Genomic DNA, 25,039 nt, shown 5'->3' on the forward strand with positions numbered 1-25,039 from the left:
TATTATTTTTACATTTAACCAGTTATAAACGAAGGTACTACGTTTCTTATAAATTTAAAAAGTCACTTTTGTTATTATTTCATAACTTTATATTTTATAATAACGTGGGCTATGAAATAATACAAAATATTGTGTATTTTAAATATTTATTCCTTTTTTTTCATTCAAAGGACAATTTGTTTTTATTATAAGATAACATTATCCTAAGCATCTTCGAGGGCTTCGCACCCTACTGTACCTAAATTACTTTTTATATAACATTTTTTTTTATGTCTTCCATCGGTTCACTGATTATTATTGATCCATAGACAAGTTTTTTTCTTAAATTGGCTCTCCATAGTTCGATATCACTTATCGCAGTCAATCATTGCTATATTCGATTTTATGTTTCTTCTGTTATTACATTCAGTACTGACTTTATACAAATTCGTTTTGAAAGGTTTATGGCTTATTATCGTCGGTGGTGAAGCGAAGTATCGATAAATTTTACTCTAACTCACTCTAATTTATTTATTGTTTATTTATTAACTTAAAGAAACGTATTTTGGAAAATGAGTTTTCAAGAAATAATCAGAATGAAAATGATAAATTCTTAAAAAACGTAATAAATAAATATTAAACCTAACTTTATTGAAAATTGAAAATATTAAAGTTATGCAATAATTTTCACCTGTAGAGTAATTGGAAGACACGAAGGCATATGTATCGTGCCATGTGATAATTGCAATGATGTCAAAATATCAGATAACATCAAATGTGATTGTCAATTGATATACTAATTATTACAAGAAAAGAACTGAATATTTTACAACATATTTAAAGGAACATAATTTCAACTATTGATATACAAATCAATAAAGGTAGAACAATAGTGACTCCAACTCTTAGCGGAAATGTTCACCATTATCATTACCATTATACTTAAATTACATTGTAATAATTACATCAAGATTTGCTATTTCTTTGTACAAATGGAGAGGAGTCACTAAGCAGTATAACAAAGTATATTCGATTAAATTAAATTCAGCATAAAATATTTCATTTTTGACACTTCCAGAAGTATTTTCTTAAAATTTGTTATAAGAATGTTTTTTGTACATTTACCACCGACGATAAATATCACAAAACGAGAAAAGTTTACAACTCGTTTATCGACTCGCATAGTTTTAATAAGGGCCCTGCACACGTCAAAGCATGCATCCAAATCTAGCTACATCACAGGCGCCGTGTCTACCTATAATCCCTATCTTATACTATGTTCAATGTCATACTTTGTGTTTACCATAAATGAACATTTATCTCTGTTCATTAATGATTTGAAATAAACTAAAGATTGATAAAATATTAAATATTATTGTGGCAAAAATATTAAAAATATAACAACGCAATGTTCGCATACATACGTACACCTTACGCAGCACAACGAATGCAGGGCTCATCAAGGGGCTGCAATTTTAAGTTCAGAAATATACCTCATTCAACACCGTAAAAATCGTCTTGAAAAAATTGTTATATTACACTGATGGATTGACTGCTATGATATTTTCTTTTTCAATGAAAATTGCAAGATACATTTGCATTCGTTACAATGGTACACGTTTCTATTGTTTGGCAAGGAAAACATATAAGAAAGATGTATATTTAAATATCTCAGTGTATATAATCAATGTATATATCACTTTGAACTTTTGAGAAAGTCTTTTGAAATATAATACCAATTGATATTGATACAACCAAATTTAAGAACTTCTTTTTGTATAATACTTCAAACGAAGTACATCTGGAAAATTTGTACATATGATGCTGCAGTCAAAATACCAATAAACTTGTTGGAATAGGTATATGACAGAACAGATTTTGCAAACGCCCCAAGGGCAAATGTATCATATGTAACAATTAGTTGATGTTGATCAATGATCAGTTTCATTGCGTGGGGTATTGTGGCATGGTATATGTTACCATTGCAGGTTGCTGACCTGGTGGCAATGGTGCAGTTGCAGTCGGCGGTGCAGCGGTCGCTTGTGCTGGTTGCCATGTACCTGCACCAGGAGCTGGCATTCGCATGCTATTCATATATTGAGCCTGTTGTCCATAATATTGACCATAGTACTGAGCAGGCTGTAAAAATTGACCTTGCATTTGTGGATATCCTTGAGGATACCAGTAACTCATTTGCTGGCCATATCCATATGCATATTGTCCAGCCCCAGCTGTAACCTATTAAACAAAAAACAATAAATTAAACAATAAAATAAAATTAAACAATATATAATGTAATATTTGTTATTTTTTTAATTTGTTAAAGAAAAGACATATGGATCATCAAAATAAAAAATATACGAATAAAAATAACCTGTTGAGCTTGGTGATTTGCATTTGGGCCCACACTATTAGGATCTCCATTTTCTTTTCCCCAGAAACATTTAACAATGCTACCATTAATTTCTGTGTTATGTGTTGATTCTATGGCATGTGTTGCAGCTTCCTTAGTAGTAAATTTTATGAATGCATATCCTTTATCCTTAAATACTCTTATATCTTGTATAGTACCAAAGGGAGAAAATGTTTTGGTTATCAGGTCATCTGTAATGCCATTTGTAAAACCTCCACAGTATACTGTGCAATTAGTTGGACTACTTTGGTTATACACCTATTAACGATAATATACACAAATTAGAAAATAAACAAAATTAGTTATGTTGTCAACAAGTGAGCTATATATAACCTCTATAGATCTTAATTAGACACACGGGTAAGGAAATTGATAGGTGACCACTATTGAAATTTGAAACATACCTCTTCATAGTTAGGTTTACTATTATTTGAGTGTCGTGGCCTTTCGGATCTTGGTGGTGGCGGTTTTCTAGTCGACCAATTTGTTCTGATGCTTCTAGATCCAAGCCACTGACCATTCATAGCTGCTATCGCTGCTTCAGCTTCAGACTTTTTGACAAATGATACAAAAGCATATCCTTTACTTTTCATGGTTTGTGGATCGCGGACAATTCTACAATTGCTAATTTCGCCAAAAGGCGCGAATGCTTCTTTCAAAGTTTGTGTTTCGATTTCTGGCGACAGGTCGCCGACAAATATGTGATGATGATTACTTGTGTCCAACTTCGGCTGATTTCCAGGGCTCGTTGCCCAGTTAACCTTCATTTCCTTATTCAGGAAGGATCGCTTGTTCATGGCGGCTAGTGCTGTAGCCGCGCATTGATGATTCGTAAATTCGACGAATGCATATGGATCGTTCCCTGGTTCTCGTATAATCTTGCATCCTTTAACTGCACCTATTTGTGAAAAAAGTGCGCACAATAGTTCCTCCGACACCGAAGTGTCTAGATTTCCCACATAGAGCGTTCGCGGATTGCTTTCTTCGCTCATGCTCGCTCTTTCACGATGGCTGTACTTCCTTATTTAACTAATTTCCTTACTTTCCTTCGGCTTAATTTACGGTTCACACGTTCAGTGCGTGGTACGTGCATTTACCTCGACCCCAGCATCAGAATTCAGATTTTCTCGCCTTTTCCAAAGAACACGGACGGTTGAACGCGAAGCTACACCCAGCCTCTACGTCATACTAACATAAAATGGCCGCTCTCCTGCTTCACTACTTTCCCTTCAATCATCCACATAAACTTTCCGATTCTACCGATTGACTTACTTAAAACTACCCTTGCTTCACGCCTGTTCACTTTCTTTTACCTACCCACCTAAACTTTCTTAAATTTACCCGAATTACTCAAAACTTTGTCAGCTAAAGTGTAAAGAACACGTGTTTTTGTATCATCCGTCGAAGATTTCATAACAGGTAGCGCGAAAACGCTTGTGAATCATTGGCCTACAAAATTCACTAGACAATTACTTTTTAAGGTTCATTTCCATTAAATTTTAATTTTTTCTTAATACAATGTTGATATTATTTATCCTTCACAAGGTGACAGTAATTGACTATAATGATCTTTAATATTAAAACTTTAATATCATTAAAACTATAATCAATTTTAATATCATATGTAATAGTTGAGAACTTATGTTTTAGTCATTTCCATGAGAAATACATATCACATTGGAAAATAATTGTTATTAAAGCTCATTTTTTTCTATTAAGACTAAAATATAAAAAAAAAAGAATAAAATTTAAGAAATAATTAAGATAATATCAAATAAATTATGATAGGTTGTATAATCTATACACTCTCCATATTGTAAAGTACAATCATTTATCATATAAATAAGGGTTAGTCTACAGAGACATTTACAATATGTAAGATGATTTTATTGTTCATTTTAAAACGCATCGCGCCAAATGAATATCCTGAAGTCAAAAAATGTAAACGATTATGTTATAAGAAATAATGATGATTCATGCACTTTAAAATATCATTACACAACAGTTATTAGCTTTAATTTAAATATGAAACATTAGTCTTTGGATAAATAAAAGTATTTAAAAACGATTTCAATTTGATAATTATATTTGCCAGTAAATATATCATATAGTTTGCATCAACGATAATATATTTAAATTTTATTTAACTATTAAATATATATTCTTAATACCCATAATACAGTAAGAGCAATTCTTGATAAAAATACCTGAAGTAAAATAATTAATGCATTATCAATATAAACTTTCATTGTTACATATGTGTTGATCACATTAATATAATAATAATAATAATAATAATAATAATAATAATAATAATAATAATAATAATAATAATAATAATAATAGTAAAAACATTTCTTCTTTTACTGGCGACAAAATTCTCACTTATTTGTAATGCTTTAATATAAGCTGGTTTTTTGTATATATAATAAAATATAATATTTAAACATACAAAATGGATTATTTATAAATATTTCATCACTTATAAATTATCAATAAAAACACATTTTTATTAATTAATCTTTTAATTATACATTTTTATGGTAAATAATTATTTACTGATATCGCAAAATAAATTTTTTTATTGGCACTAAAAATGCACAAAATTTTTACTTGGTTTTAACAATAACTTTAAGATACTTTAAACCTTTTGGTATTGCACTTAATACTTTTTTTTAATCACATGAATGCAATAAATTTTTTTACATTTATAATTGTTTCTCATATGCCAGCTTATATGAGCAGAAAGTATATTTGTAAAACCAAGTATAGAAACTAAAATTGCATATTAATAAAATTCATTGGTTCATGGCTATTCAGTCTTTATCATACATTAAAAGTTACGTAAATATTATATCGAATCTTGAAACGTGTCATGTTTTATACGATTTAACAAACTATAAGAATATTCATGTGTTAAAATTTGCTTCTTATTTACATTACAATAAAAATAAGAATATTGGACAACAAATTATTGTTATGTAATATAAGACGAATACTTATTCAATGTATTAATCTGTGATGATTTTGAGTATTAGGATATTAAGCGTCTGTACAATTTATATACATCAAATATGAAAGAATTATTTAATTTGTAATACTTTGCCTTTGATCTGTTACGTTTAAAATTGGGTAACAAGAAGCTTTGTTGCTTTGGCAATATCATAAGCACATGAACGTACTTGCTGAAGGCATCTGTCCATATGTTCTATATCACTAGTACATCTCTGAAGACCAGAACATTCTGCTTGAAGTCTACCTGTATTACCATTTAATTGTCGCAGAGCAGATCTGATGTTTTCCTCAATAGGATTCTACAACATAATTTGAATGTGTTTAATATAAATTTATGTTTGCATTCAAAGAAGAAATGCACGTCTTACTTGAGGAAATATAGCTGTGAGTTCAGCAACAGCAACACGAATTCTTTCTGCACAAGGTACAAAAGCTTCTCGTTGTTTTGGATCTTGCATGGCCATCCACAGTTCCTGAATTCTTCTTGTAACTTGTTCAGTTCTTCGAGTAACTTCCTCGCTAGGGGGAAGATTAGGAGCACCGCATTCCCATAAACTTTGTGTGTTGTTGCGAGATATTGTCTCTGAATCTCGTTTTGCCTGTATCAATCAAATTTTATGCAGTAAGATTAAGAAACATAAATCAAAGAAATTTTCATCAAATTATTACCTGACAAATAGACGTTGACCACGAATTTGGTTTTCGCAAACCTTCTCGTGTTTCATACATAGACGCAGGACGTTGATTGCTCCTATTAAGAGATGTTTTTATATCAAGCACTGGTTCTAGTTCTGGCTCTTGTTCTCCACTAACATGACCATTAATAACTCCATCAGTAGATTCTTTTACCTATATTTTTTGTACATCAGATTTTAATTTGCAATATATTATAAAGATATTAAATATTTATCTTACATGAATCATTTGCTTCAGTTCATTATTTTCATGTGTCAGTTGTTCTACAGTACTCTGCAGAGTATGAATTTGCTCACGGAGATCCTTGATAGTAGATTCGGAGAGAGTTAATTGTTTTTTTAAAACTTCAACGACAGATGGAAGTCCCTTAGCTAATGGTGCAAAAGCTTCCTGTAATAACATTTTAACATACACAATGAAATTTCACTTCTATGCGAAGAAAAAAGTAAAAAAAAAGAGAGAACTTTTAGAAGTTATATGGTTGTTACAAAACAAAACACATAATCAGTATGATCATGTTATAAATTTTAGTGAACTATATAGCATTCTCTGGCAAAGGCTGCACATGCACTAACAGACCTGTGCACTTGCCTAATAGCACTGTCTACAGAAGAGCCATGTACTTAGCCGATTCCTTATTCTTCTTTTCGTTACTAGAGCTGGTACCTTTAATACGTTACCATACAATTTTATCTATTTTTAGCATGTAACTTATTGTCCATCTTTTTTATATCTCATACCATACTTTCCGTATTTATAACTACTTTTTTAACTTTATGTTAAAGTAATTTAATACGTACCTCGTTATCCATTTTAAACTGCGCGGAATATTCAGGCACTGCATTGTCAGATGATGTCAATGCATAATCATCATCAGAAGCAACACTATCATACAATGGTTCATCATCAGACATTTGTGATCCATACTTTCCATGTTGCTCTTTACGAAGTATAGAAATAGCTGGATCTAAAAATACTACACATGTTGATACAATGAATAAATTAAAGAAATTAATTTATACAATTTCTTACAAACCTTGTAATGGTGCATTATTTGCAAGCATATGTCTTCTGCGAGCCTCAATGAGAAAATCTATAATAAGTGTAGCAAACTCCTTTGGTGTAAATCTTGCTAGCTTTTGTCTACCTTGATTTCTTGTTGATGATAGCTGTGGGTTCACTGGTAGGAAAGGCACTGTACATTTTTCTGGTAAGGATGCAGATGCAAACCAAACTATTTCAAGAACATAAAGTAAAAAATAATTAATATTGTCAATTATCAAGTGATTAAAATATAATATGTATTTATAACAATTATTTTATTATTCAAATCATGCATATATTAAAATAAAATTAAAACTTTTAAATTCAACTCACCTCTCCTTTAAAATGATGCAATAAAAAAAGCATGCATATTAATAGCATAATATATGAAAAAACATGGATTAATGTAATATGTTTGTTTTGTGTATACTTAATTTCTATAAAATCAGTTATATATATGAATTCGTACATTACAAAAAACTACATATAAAACTTCAAAATTATGAATAATGTAGAATTATTTTCAGATGCTAATCTATTCATTTCTGGAAATGATTTAATTAATGATATAATTCAATTATGTCCTTACTTTCCTCATTTTCTCGACGGTCTACTTCATCATAAACATCCATTGCCAATTCTTCCAACAAATGATTCGATAACTAAAAAAAAGGAGGTTCATATAATAAATATATTTATATTTTGATAAGGTACACTTACCATTTGTAACTTATTCCTTCCTTCTAAACACAGATCACTTCGTTCCAATAATAATGTACATTCAGGTATAATTATATGCTCATCCAGTCTATGGTTTGGTTTACGTGAACATATAAAGGATGTTAGTCTATCTGTTAATTCATACATGCATTCAATTAGACGGTCAGATAAGTCCATATGTCCTGCCATTCTAAATAACAAAAATATGACAATCATATATAAATAATGTTTCTTCATATGCAAAATAAGCGTATGGATATATTGGCAACTAAGTGATTGCGGATTTTGTCATTAGGTGGTATTGACAAAATCCGTAATCACTTAGTTGCCAACTCAGTAGTTACATACTTGGCAATTTCAGCAGGTGTCTGCCCATTTGAATCAATTATGCTAGGATTACCACCATTAGCTATTAAAAGCTCTAATTGCAAAGCTTGACCAGCTCTAGCAGCTACATGTAAAGGTGTTGTACCCTTTTCCTATAAAATGAAATATTGTATGATATGTTTCTACCATTAAACTATATAATAATGGTTTGTTTAAAACTACCTTGTAAAAATAACTTGGATTAGCACCTTGTGCAAGTAATCTTAAAGAAGTTTCTAAATTACTTGTACGAACACTACTATGCAGCTGTCTACTTAATTCTTCTTCACTACAACATTCTTCTTTACTTGGACGTAATATGAATGCTAAATGTTGATGTTTTGATTTAATAAAATCAGCTTTTATTGGGCTATAAAAATGATTTAATCACTATTAAAATTTTATATCTCATATTTTGTTATAAAATATTTTATACTAACTGTAGTGGATCCTTAGCTTGAGGCTTTCTTCTACTAATTTTTGAATTACTAGGATCTAAAAGGGAATGTTCCCAAATACTGTTTGCTCCATTATCATTCAATGTATGTACCATCTATAAGTTAATAATCATTATTTTTTAAATTAGAAACTTTCTGACTAAATTTGTACTTATTTTTACTAACATTAAGGAGGTTTGCATGCCAAATGCTCTTGTGAAGTGATTTTATTTGAGATATATGACGACCAAGGCTACGATGTACACCACAACAGTCATCACATAATAAAATTGCTCTGTTCAATGAAGCCCATCCTGGTTCTAAAAGCAATTTTAAAATTTATTTCCATGTAGTTTTTATGATAAAATATGAATCATCAGTGATAAATTAATATGTTAAATTGTAATAAATAGAAAGAAATTACATGAATAAAGTCACAAATAACAATAATTTTTTCTCAAAGTTAATATAATATACATTACAAAATTCGGTAATTATATAAAAATTATCAATAAAATATAATTTTCTAATACATAAATTAGTTACCTTATATAACATAGACATGTGAAAAAGTATATAGGAAATGTAATTAGTTTTAATCAATTTGAAAACAATTTTTTATTAACACGTGATTACACAATATTAGTAAGAAATTAAATATATTTAATAAAGATCGTATGTTAAATAAATCATTAAAAGAGAAGAATGCATTTACCGAGTGCTCCGCAGTCAGCGCATATATCCGTGTTAACTCTATGCTTTGGCCGAGCCATTCTCTTTACCTTTATTTCGTTAAAGTACGGTAGTTAGACTTGTTATGAGAAGTTTAAAAGGCGTAACATAATGCACAGGTTCTTTTAAAAATAATAACATCGAAAACCAATTTAGAAATAAGAATTCCTAATTTGGATGTCATTATATATTTAATGATTTCACTGTGACAGAAATCATCCCAAGCTAGCTTGAAGTAGTGGCACCATTGATCGAGCATCGTAAAAGATATGCAATCATACGATACACTTTTGCTTACATTATTTTATTCTAACCTATTCCATTTTTACGTTATATTAAATATTCTTTTCACATGTATTTCAAAAACTTATATATTCTTAACAATATTATAAGAAATTTTATTTTATACTTATATTTGTAATTTATATAAAATCTATGAAGTTAAATTTGTATGATAATTTCAATTTTCTTGTTAAAATTGGTATTTTAATAAATACACAAAAATATATTTATTAATTTCTATTTAATAAAAAATATACATATATTTATTTTATATTTAAATTTTTTATGTAAATTTGGAACAATTTTTACATTAAAATTTAAACATGCACACATTAACATACACAATCATAAAACTTACATTAATTAATCATAATTGTACTACATATAATATATTAGATTATTGTATAACGTTTGTATATAAATTAAATACATATATTTATCAATATCTTTCAATTCAATATCATTACATAAAGAAATTCATATTTAAGAATCTGGTGATTCAGAGTATAAATTCTGAAGATCCGTGAGCAGTTTATTCGATATATATGTTACATTAACAGATTTGTCTATGCTATCAACTTGACATAAAGATCTGAACTTTTTACCATCCGGAGTTTCTAAAAAATTTATATTTGACTTTAACGCCATATATTCTCTGAGTGATCGATTCTGCTTACATTTTTTTAGAATTTTAGGGGTCTTTGGTTTAGATAAGTAATTCTGAATAGGTTCTGCGTGCATAATATTAAGTTGATTTTCTAATTCTAGAAAACTTCCATCTGCTACTGCAGTATCAGACATTCTTCTTATATTGAAACCTCTGTCATTTTCTTTATTTTCATCATTTCCAGTTGACTTACTTTCACTTGAATCCTTTTTGTTTATTACTGTAATTTGTGGTATATGTGTAATAGGTGTCTTCAACTGTTCTTCTGAATATTGTACTGATTTGCAACAAGTTTCTACTTGAACTCCTTTGTCCATCATTTTATTACTTCTATTCTCAGTATCAGAAGTAATATCTCTATCTTTTACAAGTAATTCTGTGACATGTGTTAACACTGATCTTAATTTAGTTATCCTTTCCTCTGTTTCTTTTAATAAATCTTTTAAGTCATGTTCCAATCGAATAATTTTATCTTTATTTATACAGATCATCTCAGGTGATTCCACATCTGTACAATTTCCAGAAGCCACTAATTTTATGTCTTCAATATCATTATATAAATTTTGAATACAGTTATCTGTTTCTTTTGGTTCTGATGATATGTCACATTTTAAAGCACTCTTGTTTGGAATAAATTTCTCATGTATTGAATTATTTTGTGTAAACACCTGATTCTCATTATTTGTTATTATTTGTTGAGAGGATTTTAACGCTACATGTAATGTTTCCAAAAGTTGTACATGATTTACATCAATAGGATTTGGTTTTGAATGATTAGAATATTGAACAATTTTCTGTTCATTATATATTTGCCCATTCTTAGATGGTACTGCAGAATTAATATTAACAGCTAAGGATTCACTCGTGATTTTATTTTCATTTTTAGAATCAGTATTTATTTCATCTATTTCCTTTGATATTTCATATATTGTTGACTGCCTAGTTATATTCACATTACATTTTTCTAAATATTTATCTTTTATAGCATTTGGTGGTAGTAATAAACTTCTTTTCTTTATTGGTTTAGAAATCTTATGATGATGCTCAGATTTATCTGGTTGAGTTTTATTTACATTGTTATTTTTTGTAGCATTAATAGGAGTACCATTAAAATTAAGAAATCTACGTACATGCTTCTTAGAGGATTCAATTTGAATATCTAACAAAAATAAAATTATATGTTATTATAAATATTTAGTTAAAGATACTAATATATACTAACCACTTTGTTCCATATTTGCCCTTATATTTTTTTTGTTTGAAAGTGCACCCAATCTTTCTGGTTGTGTTCTTTTACGTACTGAAATTCATTTATTTTTATGAATATATAACACTTATATAAAAAAGATTAAGGACAGAATATATATATGTACCACTATCTTGAGGAATGCCTTTTACATTTTCGGGTAGACGAAGCAATTGTGCAATTTTAATTGGTTGAGGCCTTTCATAGTCTATAAAATAAAAACTTAATTAGTAGGACTATTTGATTTATGTACGAAAATTATATTATATTACCTTTTTTATGTACACTGTTTGATAGTAATTTTGAACAGGTTGAATATTCTGTCATCCTTTTTGACTGTGGTCGCTTAACTTTGGATTTACCCTGAAAGAAAATATATAATCATGTATATCATTTATGTAGATTCTTTATATATTACAAAATTTAATTTACACCCACTGTTGAACTAGATGTAATAGGCATTATTTTTAATTCTTAATTAAGTATTAACGTATCAAAATATTATATCTTTCACATTATAATTTATACCACAAGTTGCTTTTTACTTATTTTATCCATTCTTACTTCACATAATGTACTACAGTAATTAGATGCTTTTAACAATTACACTATAAACATAAATAAAATACAAATGTAAAGATAATGTATATAAACAAATTCAAATTTCTTAGAATTTAACGGATTTTAATCATGAAACGCAATAATGAATAGATTCGTAAGCGACAAATCATGTTTCAGTTATATGGAATGGCGCATTTACATTATGCAAGCGTAGCATACACCAATGAAAAGTTGTGAACTTACATTTTACATATCGCGCGTTTAGTTTATGATTCTAAATCCACAAGTTAGAAATAAAAGTTATATATTGAATAACAATAATTTTTATGGATACTTATGTATATAATGTACATTACACGATTAATTACTTGTTACAGGCAAGTACTATGCAAATGTGAAAGATCTTGCGTAGATTTCTTATCTATAGTTGGCTATTCCCCAAAGTCACATCTGTCGGCCATTTTGTTAAATTTATTTCTAAACGTATCCCCTCCAAATTGAAAACAACCGAAGGTTGACGCTGTTCTTAATCTCGATAAAGTATTTTTGGTTAGGTTAATAGCTGTGTAGAGGATATTTAACAGTAAGTAAATTATTGTGATTGCGTCTATTTCTATCAGCATTGAATTGAGGCAGAAAATTTCTACGCGTGCACGAACAAGTACCACTTTAGCATAGTTCGTAATGTGTAATTGGATGGAAGGAGGCTCAGAATAAAGAGAGGCTATGGCTACTGCTTTGATCATATGTAAAATACTGTTACCCTATCGGCCACCCATTGTTTTTCATTACCCATCTATTTGGCACTTCTATCAATTGGTTCATTCGCGTAAAACAATTTTCTATTTCGAAATGCTTCTTATAACCTCTAAAGTCATAACCTATATAATATAACCTTAGATGTCAACATTTTAAATATTCGTTGTTTAAAAAGTTTAGTGAAAACGCTCTTAGAAAATCTTAAATCCATAATTGATAAATAATTTTGAATGACTTACTGTATCTTCTAAGTTAGTTTCACACACAACTTTCAACATTGCACCTTATGTTATTTCATATTACATATTATTAAATAAATTTAACTCATTTTCAATAGGAAATGTATAAAGAGGAATCTTTTGTTAACAATTTGTAATTAATGAATGAAAGTAATTATTTTCTTACTACAAAGATAGTTACTATAGATAGAAGACTTTCTGTGAAAACAGTTCTTTAATTCACAATGTTTTATTTTTACTTAAAAAATTAAGTAGATAATCATCTATTAAAAAGAAGGTTTTGTTCTTTTGAATTTGAACCATATCTCTTTAGATTTAAATTAATTGTGTCAGTATTTAACCTCATATAATACATTTTTGATGTTTATGTACTTATACGTTCTGTGTATTATGTATATAATGGTAGATGATATATAGATATTGTATAAATAACATATCAAAGTAATGAAATAAAAAAAATTAAAATGATCACTATAACGACTTTAAGATTAAAAGTAATTCTTATATTTTAGTGATTTCAGTGATCAAATAAGTTTAGATTATAACAAAATGGATGTTGCTGGAGATTTAACACTACAGTGGGTGGAGGAGGTGGGAAATGTTATCCACGAAGAGGTAATATGTGGTTTAGAAGCACAACTTGTTGGAGCAGAAGAGGAAGTGATAGGAGCTTGTGAAGAAGTTACAATAGAAGAAACAGTAGAGTCAGTTCCCAATGTTACTTCTACAACAGGGTCAGAAATATTAATGGTACCACAATCCAACGACATGGAATCTATTTATATAGTTCCACAAGATCAAGGTCATGATTATTTAAACATACAGGTTACAGAAGAAGTAATTGCAGATAATTGGGATAGATCTGGTCCAGAAGATGGGTAAATTTAAATAAAATATCTTTTTAAGTTAAATTTAATAAATTGAATAATTAATTAATTTTACATTTTGAAGAGTTGAGATATCAGAAGTAAAAGTATCTCATGAAAATTTGCTGGAATATGATGATATGGAGATACCATTGCCAATTGATCAAGATTCGTATACAAATAGCAGACCTTATCCATGTGATTTCTGTAGCAGAAGGTTCAGAAAGAAAGCAAACTTAATGAATCATATGGTGACACATCAAACAGATCGACCTCATGGTTGTAATTTATGTGGAGCACGTTATGCAAGAAAATGTGATCTTATGAATCATTTAAAGATTCATGCTTATGCACCACCACGAGATGGTTTAGAGGATGATTTAAATGATGATGATTCATTGGCACCAGAAGAAGAGGAATCTACTAAAGGTAGACGTAAAAAGGTACAATCAAGCGTACCAAGAAAACGCAAAAATAATTCTATTTCAAAACGCAATATAGAAGATAATAAAATGGAAATGGGCAAGTACGTCAGTAAATCTTATGATTATGTTGATGAAGATATGCGCCTTTTGGAGGAAATGAGTAGTAGAAATTCTGCGCGCAGTAGTAACTATGCTTCAAGCTCAAGATGGACTGAACAGATGTCACCTGTATCAAATGAAGTTCAAACACCACGGTGGCCTATAACTGATCCAACAAAACCATATGTGTGTCAGTATTGTGGTGTTGGTTTTGCAAGGGAAAAAGCACTTGCTTCTCATGCACGCATACATGGTGGTGATAGTCCATTTGAATGTACGTCTTGTGGTGATATGTTTTGGGATGTTAATAGTTTAAGGGAACATGTTCGTATCAAACATGGTGGTACAGTACAATCTGATACAGACGAATATGATAATGATGCCACATATACAGGAGATGAAAGATTTGGGGAATTCTGTTGTAATACTTGTGGTGTTCCTTTTCATCGTTTGGATTTACTTAAACGCCATCAAAAGTAAGATAACTTTATGCTAGTGGACAAACTATATTTATTTATTAAGATTACATATACTGGCTAAAACTGCATTTTGTCTCAATGCTTGACCAATTTGCAAGAAAATTACAATGTGATATTAATTTTAATGTTGATTGCATTAGGATTCATGTCAAACAGGAGGCTGCTGATATGATGGAAGGTCCAAGTCGACTTCATGTTTGTAATGTTTGTGGTGAATGGTTTGAGGAAGCTTTGGCATTGTTAGCACATGCTGAACTTCATGCTAGGTACTATTTAACTAAGATTTCTTTTTAATTAAAGTTTGGATCTGTAGGATAATAATATTTTTGAAAATTTATATTATTCTAAATTTTTTATATTCTATATTTAAATGAATATTACTATAAAAGATTGTGTAACCTGTCTAGATCACCCGGTCATCGATGTTTACTGTGTGGGGAAAGATGTCGTGATGATGCTGAAGTTGCTGAACATGTTCGACAAAATCATGCTCAAGATGCTCCACCAAATACATGTACTCTTTGTGGAAAAACGTGTAAAGATAAACGCAGTTTATTAAAGCATTCATGGGTTCATAATGTCGATAAAACTTTTGGATGTACAAAATGTGGGAAACGTTTTCACAGCAAAGCTAGATTACGAAGGTACTTATTATAATTGTTCTTATATGTCTGTAACCCCAATCTTTTACTTACTACAATCTTGTTTTAGACACATGGTATCACATCGCAATAAGATGGTAGCTTGTGACGAGTGTGGAGAAGAGTTTCCTGATGGTAGAGCTTTGGTTAGCCACCGTCATTCACATAATAAAGATCTAGGTGGCCGTTCTTTCCCATGCCGAGAATGTGGAAAAACATTTGGTAGTCGTAGTTCACAACAAATTCATATTCGCATTCACACTGGAGAAAGACCATATGGTTGTAGATTTTGTTGGAAAGCATTTGCTGATGGCGGAACTTTAAGAAAACACGAACGTATCCATACAGGAGAAAAGCCATATGGATGCGCAATTTGTCCACGTGCTTTTAATCAAAGAGTAAGGCAGCTTAATTAAAATATATTTTACTATTCCATTTAAATACATTATATCTTAATTTTCTATTACTTCTTTTTTCTTACCTTAGGTTGTTCTTAGAGAACACGTTCGTGCTCATCATTCAGGTCCTGATCCAAAATGTGTAGGTAGTATTACACCATACTTATGTAAAGTATGTGGTGATGCTTATGGAACATCGGAAGAAATAGTTGCTCATATTGTGCAACATTGTGATGATAATACCGCGTTAAGACGTCAACCACAAACCGGACCACGTAAATATAAAAGAAGACGTAAATTAAAAACCCATGAAACCAATACGATGTTGCGTATGACTGAGCAGTATGATATGGAAGGAGGTTCTGATTCAGATGATAATACAAAAAGAAAGCTTGGAAGAAAAAATAAGCAACATCGATCGAACGTTGAAGAAGGTTATCAGAATGTTCTTAAAAGTTTTGAAAACTCTTTACAAAATATAAATTCAATCGTCAGCAATTCAAAGTTAAATCCTGGAAAATCGAAGCTTTCTAAGAAGAAGCTTAGGAAAGAAGAGAAAAAAAGCGAAGCTGAAGCTTCATGTCAACCTGGTAGACCAAAAATGATTCATACCCAAAAAACAAGAGTGCCTGTAGAAATTGGTGGTGATGGAGTTAAAAAGGGACAGAAAACTAAAACAATGGTAACAAGGACACCTAAAATGATGCCACAAGAGCATAAGTTAGGTGTTTTCCCGGGCGGGGAAAGGAACAGACCAAGAACAAAAAACGTTAGTTATCACATTGAAGGGAAATTTCAACCAACACCTGCAACATTCCCAAAACCAAAGGAAGAAACTTTATTACCTCCAACACCAATACATCATCAATCACCATTAACCAATATAAAAATAGAACCTAACTTACAAAAAACGTCAAATAATAATCACAGAAATAATAATGGGAATATTCTTGCTATTAATAATGAAAAAATGGAGCCAACACCTAGAAAAAAATCAGGTGTCTTGAGAAAAATTAAAAAACAGAAAGATATAATTAAGCAAGAACCAATAGATATTGACCACGAGGAAATACAAAATAATAATAATACAGAAAATACGGATTCAGAAAGATTAATGGATCATTCAGTGGATGGAAGTAATTTAGAAGTCGCATTCGAGGCAAGTGTTACAACTGAGGAAGAAAATATACTTCCTGATGTAGGTGAAGCAAATAATACCGAAGATGTGGGTACTGGAAATGTAAAACTTAGTGTAAAAGTTGAGTCAACGCCTCAAAGTATGTTGGCTGTTCATAGCGTTATAGCCCCTGTGGATGATATTCCAGAAACTATAATACCAGATGCTGTAGAATATACATGCGAAATGTGTTCTGCAGTATTTTCCAGCCGAGCAGAATTATTGGTCCATGTTCCAATACACATTTGATTTAATTTGTTCAATGAAGTTAATGAGGTATGCAAAATTTGTTCAATTTTAAGAATATTTGATTAATTAAGCAATATTTTAACAATGGTCAATGAAAGTTTATATGTTTATTTCAATTGACATTATGTTATTATGCCAAAATGTCCTCTACTCGTTGCTCTATGAAGTGCACCAGATGTTTGTGTTTAACATATATTTTAAAAGTTGATGCTGTCTTTAGTTTATTACGTCATTCTACGTATGGTATGCAGAAACTTTCAAACATAATCGTTTTCAATTAACATTATTACTATATCCTTTTTATACTATTCGTGTTTCTCTTTAACAAAGCTGTTTGGCTCAAAATTCATATTGAATCATGATACAATGAGTAATGTTATAAATATTTTATATATTTATAATTTACAAAGTCACCTATCCCTGTCAAAGGATTGAAATCTTAGACCATTCTTTTACAATCCACAATTTTATAATGAAATTTAACAAAAAATGAAATAATGGCACGCTGTGTACATAAAATATTAAGATATTCTAAATATTAATGCGAGTGTATTTTATAATATATATTATTCGTTTATATGAATTAAATCTACTCTGTACTTTGCTTTTAGCTCCTAAGTAATTAGATACATGACAGCCAATGCATTGAAGTATTATGATAAACAATTTGTATGCAATATTACCATCTGAACCCAGATTGTTTTTCATTAATTTTTTACTTATAACAATACGTAGAAGTCAACATAGCATAATTGGGAAATTAGGTCTTAACTATTTAATTCATATTTGAAGAAAAAAGAGATTATACTTATAAATTTGTCTTGAATCAAATATCTGTAACATTGTAATATGTAATAATACCCATACTTTTCACAAGTTGCAATGAAAACATATTTGTACAAATTAATTTTCATATTTTGGGGCATTTTGTGACACAAGAAACACGAATGCATTGTTACTCTTTAATAGTATTCATAACAAAAATATAATAATTATTATAGTATACTTTGTTTATACTAACATATCTGAATGGTTCTTTTTAAATTAGAAAACCATTTTAATACATTTGGCATTATATGTAACTATATGAAACATATGTAGAATTTGATGAAAAAGGAACCATTAAAAGTTAAATGTTATAAGCTCCCAAATTATTTTAATTTAAGTGCTGGTATAATATGCAGAATCAAATATGAATTTCAAACTTAAAAGAAAGGCAAAATTCTAATGTATCTATTATCTTATTTATTTACCTATATTACATGTTGAAAATATATATTTCACTAGATGTGATATCATCCAACAATTGTATATTATTTATAGCTGATGCTGTTATTATAACTGATGAATGCTATTATAGCATTACATTAAACAGTACCATAGAGGAAAAGGCAGAATTATATTTTGTTTTGGTTAATATAAATTTACATATTACTATAACCTCATAAAAGTTTAATGTTACAGAGTAAAGATTTGAGTATTGGAGATAGTGTATATACTATCGTACAAATATTTTAGATATATTGACAAGTAGCTTTTGCAACATTGCATCTTTGTTCCATAAAAATAAATAATTATACACAGATACTAAAGTTTTCTTTCTAATTATTACTAAAGAGATTTAATAATTTTATTTATTTTCAGATAAAAATAGTTCAATTAATTTTTAATTATTTCTTGTCATTTTTTTCTGTTCGAATACTCTGAATACAATTTTTATTAATAAGAAACATATTTCATCTCAAAAAGTTGTATTAAATTAAATTTGAAATTATTTTATATAAAATAATATTTGCTGTTTACTAAATTACATGTTACAAATATTCAAGACTTTTATTGCTTTGCAGATGTTTTATATTTTACTAATTAATATCTAATATTATGTTAAATAATAAAAAACATCTAATTAATGTTTCAAATTGTTTAAAGTCTGCAAGGTCGTATAATTGAATATTATGTTTTAAAAATTATTTAAAATATATATATATTTTCTTGTATAAAGTAACATACAATAATTTTATTATATTTAATCCAAGATACTGTAGACTTTTGTAATATCTTTCTTAGCTTCGAGGTGATATATGTGTATATGCGTAATTGTATATATATATATACATATATATACAATATATATACATATATATATGTATTCCAAAGTTAAATTAATTGTATTTCAATGGCATTATATGAGGCAATCAATCAAAACCAGTGTGTGCTCTATTTTTATAACTAAGAGATATTTTGAATATAATGAAGAATATAATAAAAATTCTGATACCATTTGTAACATTTTGCAAAACAACGTGTGTGTATATACATATATATATTATTATTTGATATTTTTATCTGTCTTTATAGAAATGGTGCACAATGCCCACTATTCATTTGTTTCTATATTTTTATATATAAACGAAATTATTTGAAGAAATTCAACAAGTAAATTAAAAGATATTGGTAATATTGTTTAAGGAAAAAAGACACTTTTCAGAGAAACATTCAAGTAATAGAGAATGCGTTTAATAATTATATTCATAGGACAGCATCATATTTTGTATGTTGTGTACATACTTAAATAGTAATTAATTTTTTTAGTAGTATATGTAATTATATTAGTGATGTAATGCTGAAGAAACAATTAAAACCAGTTTAAAACTACTTAAATTCACAGAATACAAACTAGACTTCATACTGTTTCGAAATTATGATACAAGACATTTAGGGATGTCTTATAAATTTAGAAAAATTCATATGTGACCAATGTAAAGTTACAACTTTTGGATAAGAACTATGTAAATATAAATTTACACAAAAAAAAAACATCAAAAATCTCAGACAAAAGTTGATATATTATGTATAAATAATTCTTATTTCAATATTACACATAATTACATTCCCGTTTAACGGTAGCTTTAATATTATTTAAGCATAACACAAAAGATTCGAAAATTGATTTAGTTAACGCGTGCATAGAGCAGCTAGTGCAGGTGGCAATAATTGCAAAGAAATGCAAATTGGATGAAATTTCGAAATAAAATATTTAAAAAGTGGTACAGACAAGAACATGTACATAAGTTTTCTGTTTTTTCAACTATAAGAAGATTGATTGCATGTAAGTATCCGTGGCTTCTTTCTACCGATAATTAATCTAAAATAAATAGTGTAGCATACAATACTATGTTGCATGATAAAATCTTAAACAATTGCTGAAAAATTCGTATATGTATTACTTAAGTTGTAAACTATATAAGATCTAAGAATATGTATAGATCTATAAGCTCTAAATTAGCATTTTCTCGATAGAATTGTTTGTATCTATCAGAGATAAAGTAGCTAAAGAAAGAAAGTGTACATACTATTATCTTGGATATGGTATGCTGTTGTTAATCGTAGTTATATATATATTTTTTTTTTAATAAACCGCGTCAATAATTATAAAAATATAATTAATTACGTCCGCACAAAGTCACGGATAATTCAAAGTACATATAGTAATGATGTGTGTACAATTGTAAATATGTATTCATTTGTATACTTTAAAGTTGTGTCATTTCTATCTAGTGACAAGTTTAAAAAAAATGGTACAGATTCGATAGAATCGGTTTAAGTTACACTATCAAATACTTGCTGCTTTTGTTTTTATTTTGCATTAAAACTTATACAAAATATACAAATTAATGCGGTTGAAAAAATTATGTAAATGAATGGTAGTTATATATAATTTAATATTATACTGTATAAAGTCTTAAAACTTTATATTATGGAAATCATAATAACAGTATAACAACAATGTTTTCACCATTCATAAAAATATGTATAATATTATCTATATTTATGCTAAGAGCAGGTATATAATTTAAGGTACTGTATCTTTAATTAGGGAATAAAATCACAAACATTATAAATTTCTTTCTCAAATCCCATACATATAACAGAGACTATGATTAGAAATGCTCCAATGATACTGGTTGATGTAGGCTGATCTCCAAAAAAATATATTTGTACAATATAAGCTAAAATAATATCTAAAGATCTAGTCACTGATACTTTTCCAGCACCTTCTATCTTTAATGCATTAGTTACTAAAATTTGACCTGATAATCCAGTTAGTGCTACTAACAATATTTTACTCCAGGTAATCCAATCATGTGGCAACTTTGATTTTTGTTCGTGATTATCTGACACAAGGAAGAAGAAAAATATTGCTGTAATGAGTGAATACCAAGATAGGTTGAAGATTATTGTTGAATAATGGATTTTCGAACACTTCCTCATAATAACTATGTTAAGAGCTGTAAATAGGGTTGCTAAGATAGCACATACATATCCCATCACATTGTACGATTCAGTTCTATATGTCTAAAAAAGAAATACTTTATATCAAATTATTTATTTACAGAAGTATAAAAAATGTTGTTCTTTTACCTGAAATAGAAATGGTGGTTTAGATACAAAAACAACACCTGCAAAGAGTGCACACATAACTATCACACGTAATATTCCACAAGGTTCTTTTAACAAAATGAAAGATAATGCAATAACAATCACTGGAGAACTAAATATGATTGTTGTAGCATCTCCTATAGGCAATTTTCGAAAACTATAATATAATAATGATAAAGTTGCACCACCTACTATTCCCTAAGAAAAGATGATATACTTTATTAGATTATTTTTATTTATTATTACATAGAATATTATATAACTATTATTAATTTTATAGTTAACATACTTGCAAATGTAAGAGCATTCTTTGCCCTTTGGGTCCAAAAAGACTTTTGGAAACTTTAAGTGCTACAGTAGCCATGACTAACATTTGTAGAATAGATCTGATAGCCAGTAATACCATAGGATGTACGTTTTCTACTGCTTTGACTAATGCAGAACTAATTGTAAAAAATGTACCTGATAAAAATGCCAAAAATACTCCATACCATTTGGTACCCTCTTGATATGTTTCAGCATTATTGGCGAATTGTTCTGTGTAATGATATTCTGGATGTATACTGTTATAAGAAGCAGTAGATTCAATGCTGAACTTCATTCTTTGGTTATTTTACAGCTACAATACACGATTATACTGAACGAGACATTTGCGGTATACTACCGTTTACCGCTAATACAGCTGCTGTCTGATAGAATTAACATACAGCTTAGCACGTCAAACAGCTTATTACAGATTAATGCTGGTAGGAAGATTTGGAAAATGTAACGATCGAATTGAAATTCGTCTGTATGTAAAACAGTAAAAAATGTTAATTATAAGATCAAATTTGTTATAATACTATGATTCTCTTTACATTTATTTAAAGACATTTTTCATTTTGAAATTAATGTATTCATTAATATAACTGAAATAAGTACATCTATTCATAATTATGTAACTTAATATAAATAACTGGAATCTATATTTTTTGTTAAATGAATTGTATATTGAGTATGTTATGATATTGAAGGAGCCTGTAGATACATTCATATACCTTATAGATTTATTTCAGTGATCATTTTTATTATGATAGTAAAATAATTTGAAAAATATATTTTTCCTTTCAAATAATTTGAATTATATAGTTAGAATTATATAGTTAGTAAAAGAAATATGTTTGTAAGATTATTATACCATAAACATTTATGCATCACTTTTTAGACAAAATGTATATACAATTATATAACAGCAATTAATCCTTTCCAAACTGAATACCAGTTAGTGGTTTATCTACACGGTAAAGTGTAGTACCCAAGTTGAAATATCCCAAGTATTCAATAGTTTCTGGTGTTGTATCGATATGATAATGTCCACCCTCTCCGTGATGGGAAAAACTGTGGAAATGCTGAACACGAAGATCTAAATCCTAAAATTACAATTCATACGCGATATAATGTGAAACAATACACATAATAGACTAAATAAGATTTTAGATCATTTATTATCAATATTAAAATGCAGTTTGGATACTTTATCCTGTAACTATAAAACATCTACTTTTATATAACTTTACTTACACTTTCAGAACTGACAAATGTACCAACAGCTATTAGGGGTGTTGACATATTATAGAAGTGTAACCAGTTATTAAGTTGTGCTTCCGTCTTTAATGGAGTTTTTGAGAAGTCTGCCATAACATGCTGTTTAACTTTTCCATCTTTCATTAAAAACGTTCCTCCTAATCCTATAATTGTAAAAATTTAATACAAAAATTTAACTGCATCTATCACAAGTATATTTATTAATAATAGAATTTCTTACCAACAAGATTATTTGGATAATGCAGAGCAATTGCTTTTTGCATAGATGCAATAAAATCATTATTTCCAGTACGTTTTTTAGCATGGACTTTTAAAACTTTACCTGGTTTCCCTCCAGTAACAAACAAATTAGCTAATAAAGCAAGTCTTGTTTCAGTATTAGGTAATGTTTGAAGCACACAATTTCCATTTGTTGTATCGACAGATGAAATACGAGTTTCATTTTGTACACTGGATGGTGAAACAGTTAAATTCATTATAAGCTAGAAGAAAGTAAATTATTTATCTAGGAAATAATTAAATTGAATATGTAAATTTATAACTAAGAGTTTACTGTAATTGTTATACCTCACAATTGGAATTTATATATGGCCATGGACCAGCTCCTGCTCCAGCAACAAAAGAATCTCCTTTGTATTGTAAGTGATTCAAAAGTTGTTGGATGTCATATAATTTATTTTTTTGTACAGTAGGAAGAAGAAATGCTGGTCCACCAATTTCTAGTAATGTTGGGTTGCCACCTAATCCTAAATATTCAATTTCATATATTAATTTAAAATAATACAAAAGATATTTAATATTTAAAACATTAGTTACCTGGCGCAGCAAGTGTGAAAGGTTCTTTTGTTAAATCTGGGCAATTGACAACTTCTACTTCTACATCCGCGAAATTTTTAATCAATCCTTCTTTTAAGACTATTAAAAAAAATATGTGTATTTATATTACATTACGAAATCTTTTTATAAATAGAGATTATATTTCAGTTAAGAATTACCATCTTTTATTTCATCGAGAGAAGGAACATGTAGGTCTCTTTTTACTATGGTAAGTTCATTGGGATTTAAAGTAGTCATAATCGATATATTGATATATAAAATTACCTAAAAATTTGTTTTTACGATATTAGTATAGATTTGTAATAATTCAAATATAAGTAAAAATATAGTTGAAGTTACCTGTAAATAAGAACTGAATTAGAGAGAGTAAATGAAAGAAACGTAATACATATATAAGATCTTGAACGTACTTCGTCAAGCGAAACTTGATTTATCTAATCATGTGTTTGAGCATGACCTTTTATTTCATAAGAGTGTAATAAATCAGTTCCTTACATATACATATATATCTTCAATTATAATAATTCCTATACGGAATCTCCGTTATAGAGATATGTAGAACAATTTATAGTTATGTTCAATATAACGTGTATTTCTTAATATGTAAAAATATTGGCGAAAGATTTACTTGACATTGCCACTGCCGAATCAAAAAAATAATTTTTGAAGTTTTTATAAGATTCAAAAG

At 28.8% G+C, this 25,039-nt stretch overlaps 6 protein-coding genes across 13 annotated transcripts; 1 reads left to right on the plus strand and 5 right to left on the minus strand.

Moving 5' to 3' along the window:
- Window positions 1-129: 129 nt before the first annotated feature.
- Window positions 130-3,811, minus strand: LOC122567414 (nucleolysin TIAR). Its single transcript, XM_043725877.1, has 3 exons — window positions 2,797-3,811; window positions 2,354-2,650; window positions 130-2,217 (listed from the first exon to the last, which is right to left on the minus strand). Exons 1-3 carry the CDS (start codon window positions 3,382-3,384, stop codon window positions 1,924-1,926), a joined length of 1,179 nt encoding a protein of 392 aa, XP_043581812.1. The 5' UTR covers window positions 3,385-3,811; the 3' UTR covers window positions 130-1,923.
- Window positions 3,812-5,450: 1,639 nt separating this feature from the next.
- On the minus strand, window positions 5,451-9,726 carry LOC122567945 (ARF GTPase-activating protein GIT1). The gene is made up of 13 exons (XM_043727131.1): window positions 9,386-9,726; window positions 8,857-8,990; window positions 8,674-8,786; window positions 8,417-8,603; window positions 8,216-8,346; window positions 7,868-8,057; window positions 7,737-7,809; window positions 7,140-7,337; window positions 6,904-7,070; window positions 6,323-6,493; window positions 6,077-6,256; window positions 5,776-6,006; window positions 5,451-5,706 (listed from the first exon to the last, which is right to left on the minus strand). The coding sequence occupies exons 1-13, from the start codon at window positions 9,441-9,443 to the stop codon at window positions 5,515-5,517; spliced, it is 2,025 nt and encodes a 674-aa protein (XP_043583066.1). The 5' UTR covers window positions 9,444-9,726; the 3' UTR covers window positions 5,451-5,514.
- Window positions 9,727-9,986: 260 nt separating this feature from the next.
- Window positions 9,987-12,617, minus strand: LOC122567658. Of its 4 annotated transcripts, none has more exons than XM_043726455.1 (6): window positions 12,527-12,617; window positions 12,036-12,205; window positions 11,870-11,960; window positions 11,725-11,805; window positions 11,574-11,651; window positions 9,987-11,510 (listed from the first exon to the last, which is right to left on the minus strand). In XM_043726455.1, exons 2-6 carry the CDS (start codon window positions 12,057-12,059, stop codon window positions 10,168-10,170), a joined length of 1,617 nt encoding a protein of 538 aa, XP_043582390.1. In that variant the 5' UTR covers window positions 12,060-12,205; window positions 12,527-12,617; the 3' UTR covers window positions 9,987-10,167. The 4 variants fall into 4 exon arrangements, with proteins under 4 accessions (XP_043582390.1, XP_043582389.1, XP_043582388.1 ...); XM_043726454.1 differs by having other exon boundaries at window positions 12,515-12,604; XM_043726453.1 differs by having other exon boundaries at window positions 12,402-12,570.
- A 30-nt stretch (window positions 12,618-12,647) lies between these two features.
- Window positions 12,648-22,037, plus strand: LOC122567653 (zinc finger protein 91). 4 transcript variants are annotated; one of them, XM_043726437.1, is made up of 8 exons: window positions 12,648-12,741; window positions 13,669-14,034; window positions 14,108-15,022; window positions 15,166-15,291; window positions 15,433-15,669; window positions 15,737-16,064; window positions 16,153-17,517; window positions 21,623-22,037. In XM_043726437.1, exons 2-7 carry the CDS (start codon window positions 13,706-13,708, stop codon window positions 17,488-17,490), a joined length of 3,273 nt encoding a protein of 1,090 aa, XP_043582372.1. In that variant the 5' UTR covers window positions 12,648-12,741; window positions 13,669-13,705; the 3' UTR covers window positions 17,491-17,517; window positions 21,623-22,037. The 4 variants fall into 4 exon arrangements, with proteins under 4 accessions (XP_043582372.1, XP_043582374.1, XP_043582370.1 ...); XM_043726439.1 differs by having other exon boundaries at window positions 16,153-17,223; window positions 21,623-21,755; XM_043726435.1 differs by lacking the exon at window positions 21,623-22,037 and having other exon boundaries at window positions 12,649-12,741; window positions 16,153-19,077.
- On the minus strand, window positions 19,375-22,814 carry LOC122567662 (solute carrier family 35 member G1-like). Its single transcript, XM_043726462.1, has 3 exons — window positions 22,220-22,814; window positions 21,913-22,128; window positions 19,375-21,846 (listed from the first exon to the last, which is right to left on the minus strand). The coding sequence occupies exons 1-3, from the start codon at window positions 22,529-22,531 to the stop codon at window positions 21,364-21,366; spliced, it is 1,011 nt and encodes a 336-aa protein (XP_043582397.1). The 5' UTR covers window positions 22,532-22,814; the 3' UTR covers window positions 19,375-21,363.
- Window positions 22,815-23,089: 275 nt separating this feature from the next.
- Window positions 23,090-24,911, minus strand: LOC122567663 (ester hydrolase C11orf54 homolog). Of its 2 annotated transcripts, none has more exons than XM_043726464.1 (7): window positions 24,762-24,911; window positions 24,510-24,615; window positions 24,331-24,429; window positions 24,082-24,260; window positions 23,735-23,996; window positions 23,491-23,657; window positions 23,090-23,339 (listed from the first exon to the last, which is right to left on the minus strand). In XM_043726464.1, the coding sequence occupies exons 2-7, from the start codon at window positions 24,586-24,588 to the stop codon at window positions 23,166-23,168; spliced, it is 960 nt and encodes a 319-aa protein (XP_043582399.1). In that variant the 5' UTR covers window positions 24,589-24,615; window positions 24,762-24,911; the 3' UTR covers window positions 23,090-23,165. The 2 variants fall into 2 exon arrangements, with proteins under 2 accessions (XP_043582399.1, XP_043582398.1); XM_043726463.1 differs by having other exon boundaries at window positions 24,691-24,821.
- Between the last annotated feature and the right edge of the window lie 128 nt (window positions 24,912-25,039).

The sequence above is a fragment of the Bombus pyrosoma genome, linkage group LG5 (genome assembly GCF_014825855.1).
Source record: "Bombus pyrosoma isolate SC7728 linkage group LG5, ASM1482585v1, whole genome shotgun sequence".
Classification (NCBI taxonomy): domain Eukaryota; kingdom Metazoa; phylum Arthropoda; class Insecta; order Hymenoptera; family Apidae; genus Bombus; species Bombus pyrosoma.